This window comes from Battus philenor, unplaced genomic scaffold (genome assembly GCF_028537555.1).
Source record: "Battus philenor isolate CCGP_79_NKW_IND1 unplaced genomic scaffold, ilBatPhil1.0.hap1 SCAF_27, whole genome shotgun sequence".
Lineage (NCBI taxonomy): Eukaryota > Metazoa > Arthropoda > Insecta > Lepidoptera > Papilionidae > Battus > Battus philenor.
The window spans coordinates 8,016,165-8,029,264 of NW_027181690.1; the positions used below are offsets into that span (position 1 = coordinate 8,016,165).

At 34.8% G+C, this 13,100-nt stretch overlaps 2 protein-coding genes across 2 annotated transcripts in view; both read right to left on the bottom strand.

The window, feature by feature from the left end:
• Positions 1–81: 81 nt before the first annotated feature.
• IFT52 (intraflagellar transport 52) lies at positions 82–7,914 on the bottom strand. The gene is made up of 9 exons (XM_068769077.1): positions 7,799–7,914; positions 6,904–7,121; positions 6,331–6,466; positions 5,675–5,823; positions 4,940–5,088; positions 4,168–4,315; positions 3,272–3,375; positions 1,412–1,553; positions 82–276 (listed from the first exon to the last, which is right to left on the bottom strand). The coding sequence occupies exons 1-9, from the start codon at positions 7,912–7,914 to the stop codon at positions 104–106; spliced, it is 1,335 nt and encodes a 444-aa protein (XP_068625178.1). The 3' UTR covers positions 82–103.
• A 2,578-nt stretch (positions 7,915–10,492) lies between these two features.
• Positions 10,493–13,100, bottom strand: part of eya (eya transcriptional coactivator and phosphatase 2) — a 33,388-nt gene continuing 30,780 nt past the window's right edge. The window contains exons 10-14 of the mRNA XM_068768810.1: positions 12,584–12,673; positions 12,190–12,401; positions 11,983–12,105; positions 11,541–11,662; positions 10,493–11,067 (exon numbers count right to left, since the gene is read on the bottom strand). Of these exons, the coding sequence (XP_068624911.1) occupies positions 10,886–11,067; positions 11,541–11,662; positions 11,983–12,105; positions 12,190–12,401; positions 12,584–12,673 (729 nt within the window). The 3' untranslated portion in view covers positions 10,493–10,885. The remainder of the gene's footprint in view (positions 11,068–11,540; positions 11,663–11,982; positions 12,106–12,189; positions 12,402–12,583; positions 12,674–13,100) is intronic.

Here is a 13,100-nt window from a genome sequence, read left to right on the forward strand (position 1 = left end):
GTCTTATATAATATTATATTAACCATTTATACCATATATTGCTATAAATGTGTTATAACTTTGAGAGCTTAGCGGGTTCTATCGTAATCGCCACATTTTTTGTCTATTCTTCTTTCGGTGCTATCTTTTTAAATGTGGCAATTTGCACTGCGAGTTGGTGTAGTATAACCTTCCCAGAGGGTCCGTCCTCGGAGGGCAGAGCGCGCGAGAGGCGCACTACACGTCCGCACTCGCGTATAAAGTACTCCAGTTCGTTCTCTAGCTGACGACCGTCTCCTAGTAAACCAAAGAGTTAATAATAATCAGTTTATTTAGTAATGTTATGGAGCAGTAGAAAGGAACAGCATAAATAAAATCGATAAAAAACTTTATGTAGCTATTATAAATTATTTCCCCAACACGAAAAATGTTTTATGTGGTGAATAGAAGCCGTGTAATAATGGCGCAGAAATAGCTCAAAACCTTGCAGACTTGTTACTTGCGCACGTTAGAGACCAATTAAAAAAACATATCAGTGAAAATGGAGACTATGCAACTAGTTCGTTAACAAAACATCAACTATGCGACCTAACGCAACGCGTACGTAATGTAATGAAATATGTATACATCAAAAATCGTAAAAAACCGTAATCTGTCTATCTATCAGAACAAATCAAAAATATTTTTATTGATAACATCGTCAAATTTTCACGAACAGTTTTTGTTTTGTACCTGCAACTTCATTCTTGTTAATATTATTTTCTTTTCAAATTCTATATGAAATTCTTATTTAATGATGAGAAGTTTTACCTCTGTAACATATTTCTACACCTAGCAGTGAAGCCGAGGTATTTTGAATTAAAAAATAAATTATACATTATTTAAAGTATGCAATTCAAAATAATTCTGATTCCAATTTAAGAAGATCAATGTTGTTATACGAGTATGCTAAGACATTAATACCAGAAGCGCCAAATTTAATAAAAACCAGTATGAAATTCAGCTCTGAAGAAGCCTCTGATTATAAAGCTACGAGGGTTCCAAACACAATCTGAGTAGAGCCTAAAACTCAGATGAGTTTTTAAGAAATGTATTTATTTAGTAATCAGATCAATTTTATCTCGAACTTTCTCATCACTTCTCTCATCCTATACACTACAGTAAGATTTTTTAAATATTCTTTGTTGAATTTTTTACATGGTCACTTTAAGACCCTGTAGAGATTGTTACCTCTGACATTACTATAAAATACCAATAAAACACCCTATTCAAAGAAGTTGTCAAGTCTTCTTATGTCATTAATTCTCAAACATAATGTGTGTTATGAGCACCATGAAGGTATCTTCCTTAGCGTAACCGTGAATGATCTGGTCATGACTAATGGGCCCTCCGCCTCGACAGGAACCAGTATGAGGGGTGAATAAGTAATTACCTTGCCCCATTTTGTTGACGGCAGGCTGAAGGCATTTGTTGAGGAGGCGCGCCAGTTGCGTGCGTTCGGAACTGAACGCCTCATCCAGATCGAACAGCTCCAGCGGCGGAGGCGGTGGCTCACGGAACGTAGGTGCAAACACCTGCGCATACGCAGTATTTTTATGGAAATATTATTTCAGAACATTTGCATCGAAAAGAATCATATTGCATTTGTGCTCTTGTCTTTTTGTTCGCTACTTATGTGCCACGAATCTCTGATATATAAATATAATTTAAAAAAATAAAAAATAAAATTCGAGATGTGTAAATAAGAACAGTTATCAATATCAACGTATGCGTTGTAGGAATCCTGTGTATGTCGCTGAACACGTATTTTATATCTGACTCCTGCACTGGTGTGATCTTGCCCGGTATACTCGTATGCTGCATGTATTCCAGGCCGGTTACCAAAATGAAATAAACATTCATTGATTTAAATAACTTATTACACGTATTATTTTAACTGTCCTTTTTCATTTATCTTAATCATTTATTGATTGATTATTTAAAAGTAAATTTAAAAATTTATTTACTACCTATACTTTACTTTCTATTTATTTTAATCATCGTATTGATAATAACTATAACGACAGACTTCATAATAAATACTCTTTCACTGAGCTTAGGCGAGATTTAAACATTTCGACTATCTGTCTAAAATATCTGGGATTTCAGGTATTTAGGTAGCATAGGCCTAGAGCATTATCATCACTCGAGACATTTTGTAAATCTGGTACTCTCGAAAGGGCATGGATTTAGAAAGCAACAGTTGTGGGATCATTTAAAATTTGGTTAGAACGGGAGAGGTATCTGTTAAGTTGAACACTTATACATTGCAAGATGGCTTCCTTAAACCTAAGCTGTTTCTACAATACGATAGATACTCGATACACGGATTGTGAATCCTTGTAATACCGAAATTACATATTGCCCTTCTTCTTTTCAGCCGACAGACAGACACTGCAAGACATAGACCTACCTCAAAGATCGCCACAGTGATTAGTCTTGGTTTCCCGCATCCAGCGACTCTCCGCGGCCTTAACCACGTCGTCGGTCTACCTAGTGGGAGTCTACCTAAGCAGCCTCTGATGGGGATTTTGGGCACCCTATACTCCACTGTGATTGCCCAGGCCGCTCTATCGTAACCAGGAACAGCATGGCCACCTTGGACTAGTGGCCGATTTGTATTATTGTTCATCATTGGATGGATATACCATAATCGCCCGCTTAGCTGATGGGTTGGGGTTCGCAGTGTTGTGATAATAACGTCTTATTTCTTATAACAATACATCAGTTTAAATCAAAACTCGATAAAATCTGTTTCGAAGAATTTCATTAAAATATCGCAAAGAACCTGTTACTTGTTTATTAAAGATTTTGCGTATTCGTGTTTCAAGATGAAATGAAAAGTGGAAGAAAGACACGCTTAATTAGAAAAGATATTTGCTTGACTACTATTAAATATAGCAGGAGCCTTATAACATATTATAGTTTTAATGAAAAGGTAACATTTATATCAGTAAGGCAAAATAATTCTTAGCAATAATTTAGAAATCTTTATAACCACTTCAGTCGCTTGGTTAACATATACCGCCCCCAAATATGTCAAAAAGACCAGTTGGTAGCAGCCTTCATCTAGCGCCCTCTCTAGAACCTTAAGGTCCTAACGGCTATTTGTTCAACGCGCTATTTAGCCTGCCCGTTACCACCTCGACGGGTCCATCCGCTGGACTATATCGGTAACTTATGATCGTCTACGGATCTCCTCTTTCCTGATTCGATAATTTAGTGCTTAAACAAGTAATGTCTATACACTCACCGCAAGCTGCAGAGGCGGGTAGGGAGTCTCGAACTGTGGTGCGATCAGCCTTAATGGTTCATGTTTTACCCCCAACACTTCGTACAATTTTAAAACTTCCGGTACTGGAAACATAGTAAACCAAAGTAATTGTCATCATCTACCTTAGTGACATTCAATTAAATAATTTACGCATAAACAGCTACACTCGCTTATGTTTTATAAAGATTTTATATTCATATGCTTATTTATATTTTTTAAGGGCCACCTTTTCCAGAACCTCTTGTTCCCCCTTAACATATTTTGGGCAGAGACGTTACAGATTCCGGTGAATAAGTTTTTCATATTTATTTATTTTTTTCCACATTCTCCTTTCTTCTTTCACATTTTCTTTTGTACCATCCATTTATACTTCACAAAATGCTTCACCTTCCTTCCCTCCTGTACATTCCCAGATCACGTTTTTTATTGGTTATCACAGTTATTGACTCATTAGTTTAAATTATTTACATTATAAATATTTTTATGATTTTTTTTTATTATTGTTTTTTAATGTTTACATCAGAAGCATCTTGTTCAGTTTCTTTTGCTTTCAATATATTTGTTGCTTTACATTCATAAAACTGGCCCAAAATAATAAATTTAATATTCTTGTTATTTGAATTTGATAGTCCGAGTCGATTCACGTGAGGGGAAATCATATATGAATTATAATAACACTATATCACATATCATTCCTATATATCTACCTTCTTCGCAAATGTTTTTTTCTTACATTCATACCCTACAATCTGAGCCCGCATGGTTGATCAATGCCTGTACTGTCTCCTTAAGAGAAAACTTGTGTTCTACCAAAAGAGATTATGATATGGGCAATTCAATTACAATATTGGGATGAAAATCGAGAAGTAACTTACGCTGTGCTAAGTTTAGTGAGAACAGGGTCCAAGTGAAGAGCGCATGAGGGTGGAGAGGAGCGAGTCGAGGCGGTGGCGCGGTGGCCGGTGTTGGCAGCGGAATTTTACTTAAGAACATCGTGTCGCCTAATGTACGGTATTCATTGACCTGCAGATCGAAAATTTTTTTCCAAATACAATGTACTGACGTTTAACGCAGTCAACGAAACAATAAATTGCAATTAATTTTTCGATTGCATAATTTCACAAAATCCGCCTTGATTATCCGATTTTAAAACGCTTGCTTTTTTTGAAGCTTAGTTAAAAAAGAGACTATACAAAGCCTATTTCATGATCATCAAAGTGTTAATTGATAGACGTCCATTACTAGGTATAGGCCTTTCACAGAGATCACAACCTTGACCATGTCCCCAAAGCCAAGTTAAATCTTGCCCACCCTAAAAATCACCACTTTTAAAATGTGATTGATTAATATTATGCGCGGTGATGGATAAATATTTTTATATAATTTTTAATAACTGTCAAGTATAACTCATTTGTATACAATAAAAAACTTGCATTATTTCATTAAAAATTCCGTGTGTAAAATTAAATAAGCCAAAAAATAAACTTCTCGTTGATAAATTCCATAATTTTAATTGTCTTTATTGTCGTATTTGTTTTCTTCAGCTTATTATATAAAAGAACTCACACGAACATTTCCTTTGCCTATCTATTGTACACCGTAATGGTAGTACTGTGCCATAAGCTGTGTAATATCAAAATGATTTACTTCTGGGTCCTCAACGTCGACGGGGTTGAGGTGCAGGTCAATGACCCCTCCGAGATGGTTGAATATCATTTCGCGAATGAGGTCGTTGCATTCACACTCCAAGTATTGGTCACCGAAGAAATGCCCTGAGCCGATAACGAAAAGCTTTCCTAGAAAAACATGTTAATTCAAAATCATAATTGGCACAAATGATAGGCAAGTCCAAAGTGGGCATAATAAGACCTAAACTTTCTGAAGTAAAGACCATAGACCGGCAAGCGCAGCGAAGGACGTGAACCAATAAGGAGGACAGACGACATTGTTATAATCATAGGGAGACGCTGCATGGCTTCAATCTGGTCCTATTGAAAATTTATGGTATAGGCCTGTGGTCAGCACTGAACGTCCTGTAGCTGAAACACTCAAACTATTGGATTTTTAAGAAGCTTAAAATTGCGATTATCTTCTTAAACTAGCATCAAGTCTTCCAGTCAGATAACATTAAACCAGTACATGTTCAGTATATGTTCATTAGTGGTCATAATTGGTAAATTAAAAAATAAAAAAGTTGTCAGAAAAACTAAATTCGAAATTTGAATTAACAATATAAAAGATTTCTGCCAAAATTTGCAGAAGTCTCTTGGATTGTATTATGATTGGTCAGCATTAACAACAACAGACTGTTTCGAGGCCTGTCTTGTATTATAGTATAAATGAGTGTTTGCCTTAGTCATTAACACTGAAATATATCTGTACCTCCACTTTTATCCGAAGTATACAGAGCTGCGACCGGTCTCTTTACCGGGTAGCAGACGTCACTGCTCGACAAGATGGCCGCTGCCGGTTTTTTGACTGTCAACGTTGCGCCATATGGATACACGAAAGTTGGCGTCGGTGGATCTTCTCTGTCAGTAATCAATATGTCTTATTCAGAAGAACGCTCTCGAAGAATTTACATAACACTAGGCAACACGATAGATCGAAGAACAGAATCATAATTCAATTGAAATTTAACACCAACAGTAAAAAAATGTAAAAACAAATGAAAGTATGTTTATTCATGACGTAAAAACTTTTCTCGATCTCTTGATCATCTTCATATCAGCCGAAAGAGGCCCACTGCAAGTGACACAGTGACCGGTCTTGCGCCACTTGTGACATCTCGCGACCTTGACTATGTCGTCAGCCCTGCCGACCTACGATTGTACAAACGATGTCCGTTATTGTTCACCTATAAAGACTTACTAAATTATAAGTAGTCAAACACTGATTTTCCTAGATCTGATAGATATTTAAACGTTTAGACTCACGTTAGCACAAATTCTTACAAGAAGAAACATCTCTACCATATTATCGAGATGTACATAACATAACAAAAATGATTTATGGCTTAGTATAGAGATGATACTTACAGGAAATCGTCAGACTCGACTGTGTAATTAGGCATCTTCATAATTTGTTTCGTCACCCCCCTATTCAAGATGCCATTTGATATGTGACATTCCTTCGGATGATAGAATTTGTGATATTTGGCACGCAAAACACAGTCTACAAAAAATAAACGTTTTTTTTATTTGCTTGTTGTCCGTTGGTATTAATAACTGCAGTCAGAGCATGGTAATGCGGTAACATAGACATCTTAACACCTTAGACATAATATACGATTGAAAGTCAAATAAAAGGTAATAATAATCATATAGCCAAGGGTTTCAATCAGAAGAACTTGATATTTGTGGAAGTGGTTACGAAATAAAACCAACTGAGTGTATTGTATTTTTTAAATCAGGATTTTAGGACCTTAGTTACTAACGGTTGAAGAAAGCCCTTATAGAAAAGTTTGATGCTAGTGTTTTTTAAATTTGTTTTTGGCAATTTGCTTTTGCCGTATGAGAGTAATCTATATATGTTAGTGGCCCGAAAGGTTTCCGCTGTTTAAAGATATATTATAATTTGTGGAAGCACCACGATACTAAATGTTACATTACCATTGTTAACAACTATTCCATATTCTTCCAAAAAGAAGTTAATATTGGTATTCATTCGTTCCTCGCCGCCGTCGGTCATCGCCACGAGAACAGAGTCGCCCCTGTCGACCACGCTCTTGAGGCAGGCGAGCTCATCGTCCGTGAATACATTCTGGGGTCCCGCCACCACGAGAATCTGAACATCTTCTAGAATATTTGGTGACAGCTCCTCTCGATTTCTGGTAATTATATTAAATAAGTTTTATTTAATCGTGACTAAATTTTATCAATTGAGGTTCGTCGGATCGTTTCTTTAGCTCGGTATTTTCAATGCCTTTAGCATCGATAACCCAGAACACAATAGCAAAGCAATAAAAAAAGTCATCGAGGAAAGAGGCAATGTCAAACTTAACATTCCAAAATTCTTATGAGACAGTGTAACTAGCTATGACTTCTCGATTCTTTTCGAGGTTTTTGTTTAATTGTGCTTATATACTGTACATAGTTATTACGTAAGATTGTTGTTTTTAATAATATTGTATCTTTCTTAACTAAAATACATTGATTTTTTAATTATCGTCTTTATTTACAAAGCCCCACAATAACATGACTGACAGCCTGACAGTAGCCGCGTCGAAACAAACAAACACAAAGTAAACATTACAAGACACATCCACAAATATTTCATTAATTAGTGGATTCTGGATCCAAGAGGGCTCGTGTTATATTGCTGTTACAGACGAACCCATGTATTGTATTGTTTCTGAAGATGTTGATGCTGTTAGCGCTAAGATTTTTATAGCTTCATCGGTACTGAGTTCACGGAGCGTAAGGTTCCGTGAACTGGATTATGAACCCATAAAAGCCCTGCAAAAGCTACCAGCATTAACATCATATGAAAAGATGTTTTACTTACATCATGACCTTCCAGGTGGTTTTCAGTTTACGATGCAACAACTTATAGTTTTCGTTTATTTTAAACATTTCATTCTTGGATACGTCGAATAATATCGAATTTACAACAGACTTCATTTTGATGAAATATACTTTCAAACAAATTGTGGCACACGGTCTGTCGTCCGACGCCGGTAGTGTTTCTAAACGGTTGCTTAGAAACGGAAAGTAAATAAAGCTTGTTACAAGCACAGAGAGCGCTTTAATCACAGATAATAAACGTTGACAGACTTTCTATCACATCCAACTTGGTAATTTTAAAATTAATAATTTATGCTCTTGAATTGGAAACCATGGACCGGCAAACGTGGAATAGGACGTCCAACTACACGGTGGGCATATGTAGAATGCTTCCTAGACGTCTAGACGAATTAGAACTGTTTTAATGAAAGTCTGTGGGGGTGGTCCATATCCAGTAAGATATAAATATATATATATATATATATATATATATATGTACAGTTTTCAAAGCTGAAGTAAACCCAGATTTATAACCAAAAATCGCAATTTACATTACCATATATTTCTTATTTAATTAGCATGTCTGCTTAATTCTTGAACTATTGGCATTTTACCTATTGACATGAGACAAACAGAGTTATTAGTTCTATCCGTAAAAGCATAGAGGTCAATATATATATTAGATTATATTTATTATTATATATTAGATTCATATTTATATAGTACAAAGTGATCGCTTCGAAAAACCATTAATTTATTTTTTCTATTGGAATGCGACAGGTCAATATATATTATCGCTACAAACGTTTCGTAGAAAAGTGCTAATTAAGTGCTGGTATTGTTAATTATTTTGACCAACATTCGTGAGAAGTCGTTAAAGTTGTTACCCCTGAAAAGAACGAGCCACGCCCACCGTCACGACGTACCTCGTTGTTGCCGCCGAGCCTGGTCTTCCTCCTTTCCAGGGAATGTGGTCAAAAGGTTAGTGGAGTTTTTTCTCTCACCAGTCTGAGCAAGGCATTTTATTCATCATAGAGTCCGACAATTTATTGAATGCCAGCGAATACTAGCTGTTTTCTCGTACATAAAATTCGAATTTTGAATACTTTTTTGACCTCTTTCATCCCTATAACTAATCACACTTTGAAGTAAATCCGTTGCTTGAATATAAAACGCGCCGCTTCATGGTTCATCATACAGGTGAGTGTGGAAAAAGATAAAAAAAACACAGATAATGATCAAATAATATAATATATATTTTTATTTACACATCGAATATTCGCATGTTTCGAATTAATTTCGCATATCACTAGCGTAAGAACAAAGATTGCTCTAAATCTATAACCTAGGGTCCGTATTTACATCACTCCCAAATATCGGTACTTTTACAATTCGACTAATTTAAAAATATTGCTACGTTCCATATAACAGGTTATATCTTACACCTGAAAACACAATTTCGTCTAATTACAATTGTCTATTATATCCTTTTGATATAAATCGTTCGAATTTTAAAAATCAAATGTCAGTTACGATGCGATACATGCTTTATTTCTTTGTAAACTATAAAAATAATTAGGCAATTACTTCCTAAGAATCAAAAATTATTAACTGCTTTACACAGCATACTGTAATCAAATAGCGTGAAAATCAGCCTTATGTCCAAAGCAGTAAAGTCTATGTGTTACGCTTGTTGCAGAGATTTATATAACTTATTTGGTGCGTATAAAAAACGCTATTTTCGCATAAAAACTATATAGCCGTTATCGTTATAAGAAATAAATTGAACTTATAAAATAAACGTGTGTTATAACTTTTATATAAAAATAATTGTGCTATTGTTTGTTAGTCAGGAACGTAATAAGCCTTTACATAATTATCACTATAACACATTGTTTATTTACTTAAATAGCATACAAATGTACCACCATGTTTATTTTGTTGTTAATGCTATATAACATTTCTTTGTTTATTAATAAACACATCGTATATATTTCTTTATACATTAATATAAACGTTTTACAAGAAACATTTTTTTCTATACTGTTTTCTATATAGAAGTAATGTGTAAGAATGCGTTTACATTGATGGCAATAAGCTACATTTGTTGAGTAAATTACAAAGGAATCGTAGTTTAAAACGAAATACTTTAAAGCATTTAATTTTTTTTTAAATTGTTGCCTTTTAAGTGTGCATATGTAAACGCATCTGTACATTGTCGATACTTATTAATAAGTGTTGTTGAAAGATTGTTGTATTATCTCTGTGGAGAGAATGAAATATAAGATGTTTTACAATAAAACAAATACAATAAAAATAATTATAAAATATTTTATTTGCCTTGAACCATAGTTGATATTTACGTACGTGCAGTCAAAATGCACACGTGTACACATTTTTATATTTAGAACATACTGATTCACTACATACTGTACATTGTATATAATATATAAAACTTATTTAATAGGAATGGAATTTATAATATAAATGTAGACAACTTCTACATTGCGAATAAATATTTACAAAATTTTTAGTATAGTTTTTTTTTTCGTAAGTTTTGAGCTGACTTTGAGCTTTAAAACTAAATATCGACAAGTTAATAGAAGTTTTTATTTTAACAAAATAAATCATTTGCGGGGTATTCCTATGTAATATGCAATAAACACGAAAAATGTACTTATAATATGGAGTCCCCCCCCCCCCCCCCCATTCACAATACGGATATGATATGATATTTTCTCAATGATTAATTTTATAGTTAATTAGTAACTAAAAAATTCTTAAAAATACTTTTTAATCTTTCGTTGTAGGAATAAACAAATAATGCTTATTTAACACCAGGTTACCAGCAATTAAAAGAGATATGACAATTCCTGTTATAATACAAAGATAACACCATATATGGTGTAAGTGAAACAGCGTTTAATTGTGAATTGGAACACAAGAGTGCGTCGCGAATTCCAGATTTGCAGCAATTAAGAAATATGACAATTTCTATTATGATAGAAAGAGAACAACGTATGTGGTGTGAATGAGACAGTAACGATGAATTGGAACACAAGAGAGCGAGTACCAGGATAGCAGCAAATCATAAGAAGCCCATGTCGAGCGCGTTGTAAAGCGCGGCGATGTCCGAATGGCTAGAGATCCGCCAGAACGGGTAGTTCTTGGCCTTGGCGGCCGCTTCTTCGTCCTGGCCATCGCCGACAACCACGTACGTGCACCGGTCGCCGAAGCGCTGCTTTATTTTCTCGAAACATGTTTCTTTACCTGTTTAAATTATAAAGCTATTAGCTAGTCGGTAACTATTTCAAAAAATGAACTTGGGGCAAAAGTCAAACTAAGTAAGTCAAACATTAAGCAAAGTGGTCACTCATCGAATCCAATTCCGCTGGGCAACGTTCAAGAAACTGCGAAACATATTCTCTTTCATTATACCTGTGCTTTAAGACGAAGCTCTACGATCAATCTCGTTTTAGGCCCCATTCTCAAACTCACACTCTCTTCACAAGTCATAAAGAAGGCTATGCTCGGGATATCTCTACAAGATCGAATTAGAAATGAGAAAATAGGTAGATGAAACGAAGACAGCAGCCCAGCGGATTGACCTGTTGAACTGACAATGGACTGGCCACAAAACTACAGACTGGTAAGTCCTATTGCAAAACAATGGAGAGGTCAACAAAAATAATTATGATTTTTATTTTTTGATGATGATATTGGGATAAGAAGGAACTACGAACCTGTTTTAGTAGCAGAATAGATATTCTCAATAGGGAACACTCCGCCAAGTCCGAACAGCAAAACCTTAGCTAAGGCAGGAACAAGTTGCGTCGTTGTTACCAGCACATTCACACAGTTTTCTCTGAAAGTAAACAATATACATCAATTTTGTTATTTAAATTTCGAAGGTTTCTGAAAGAAAGATAAATAATTTAAAAAATATTTTTATAACTCAAGACAAGATAGTGTGACATGGAAAGTGCTTTGGATAATAAAAATTCTGAGAAGCATATAAAGGTGTCAATCATTTTATCGTCACTAGCTCACCCGCTTGTATGTGAAAACTACACAAATAGTTGTTTTTTTATATATAATAGTATATCATAGAAGTAGTTTTCGTGATTCATGTGTTCTAGATATATCCTGATGAGTCTTTATATATATATATTTAAAGTTACACACCTTGAATTGATCATATTGAGACATTTGCATGCCAGAGTTAGCCAATTGTCTGTAGCATGTTCTAGTTCTGCTCTCAATTGCAGCCATTGCTCTCTTTTTGTAGGCCCTAGTAGACCTCCGACACTGAAATTTTTTTAAATATACATTTAATTTTTAACATAATTACAAATTAAAACTAGGATATAAAAATTATTAGGATTCTCTCACCTGTTCCTGTAATTATTGTACGTGTCTTTGATTTTCCTATATCGAAAAGCGAGTTTTCTCATCCAGTCTACTCCACCGCGCATACCAGGCGCGCATAAACCGGCGCTAGTGGCCGCATTCGTGTGGAAGCCGTCGGATGCGAAATTGTAAGCGGATAGGTCTTGACCGTTATCGTCGGCTGCTACAGCATCTATGTGCTCCTGGTCACAATCCTGCGAAATAATACATGTTTGTGATTTCTTTGTTTGCTGAAGTACACTGCTGGATTTGGGCCCCCATAGATTACCAATACACTGACAGGAAAGTGGCTTGTATCTTTTGTCTTGTGATGACTATATATATATATATATGTATGTATGTGTATATATATATTAATATATATTAATTTGCTTACCTCAACATCATTAAAAAAGAAGTGAGCATCTGCCAAGCTAAATATCATTTCTTCCATTTTGAAACCCAACTGAACTATTTGCTGTGTGTCCTGAAAGGTAACATTTACACAATTAAAGATTGAATATGTAAATTTGCTGAAACTCAATATGTAAATGCATGAGCAATGCATAACAGAGTTTGCTAGTTCACTTAGTAGAAATACTCAAGTTAGTGCAAAACTTCCCAGTTCAGATCCTTTATTTATAGAACCTATGCCTGTATCTTATCACTCTTCGCCAATGCTCGTCCAGGAGAATCAAAAAGGATGGAAATGATATATTACTAAATGTAAAAATAAAACGATTAAATTAGGTGACTATTGTTAAAAACTGATTTGTGCTTCCTGTAATGCTATTAAAGCTATTAAATAAAAAATTGTAACTGAATAGTTATGTTGTATATAATTTGTACACGTTAGTACTTAATTTTTTGAAAAGAATTAATTATTTTCTCTATGCAGTCATTTAACCACCAGC

Bases quoted from the DNA above. Each gene is read 5' to 3' on its own strand.
- IFT52 (XM_068769077.1), bottom strand. From the start codon at position 7,914: ATGAAGTCTGTTGTAAATTCGATATTATTCGACGTATCCAAGAATGAA. The intron at 7,122-7,798 runs GTAAGTAAAACA...TATAATTACCAG, and splicing joins ACCACCTGGAAGGTCATGAT to AAATCGAGAGGAGCTGTCAC. The intron at 5,089-5,674 runs GTACAGATATAT...ATGTTTTTCTAG, and splicing joins TACTTCGGATAAAAGTGGAG to GAAAGCTTTTCGTTATCGGC.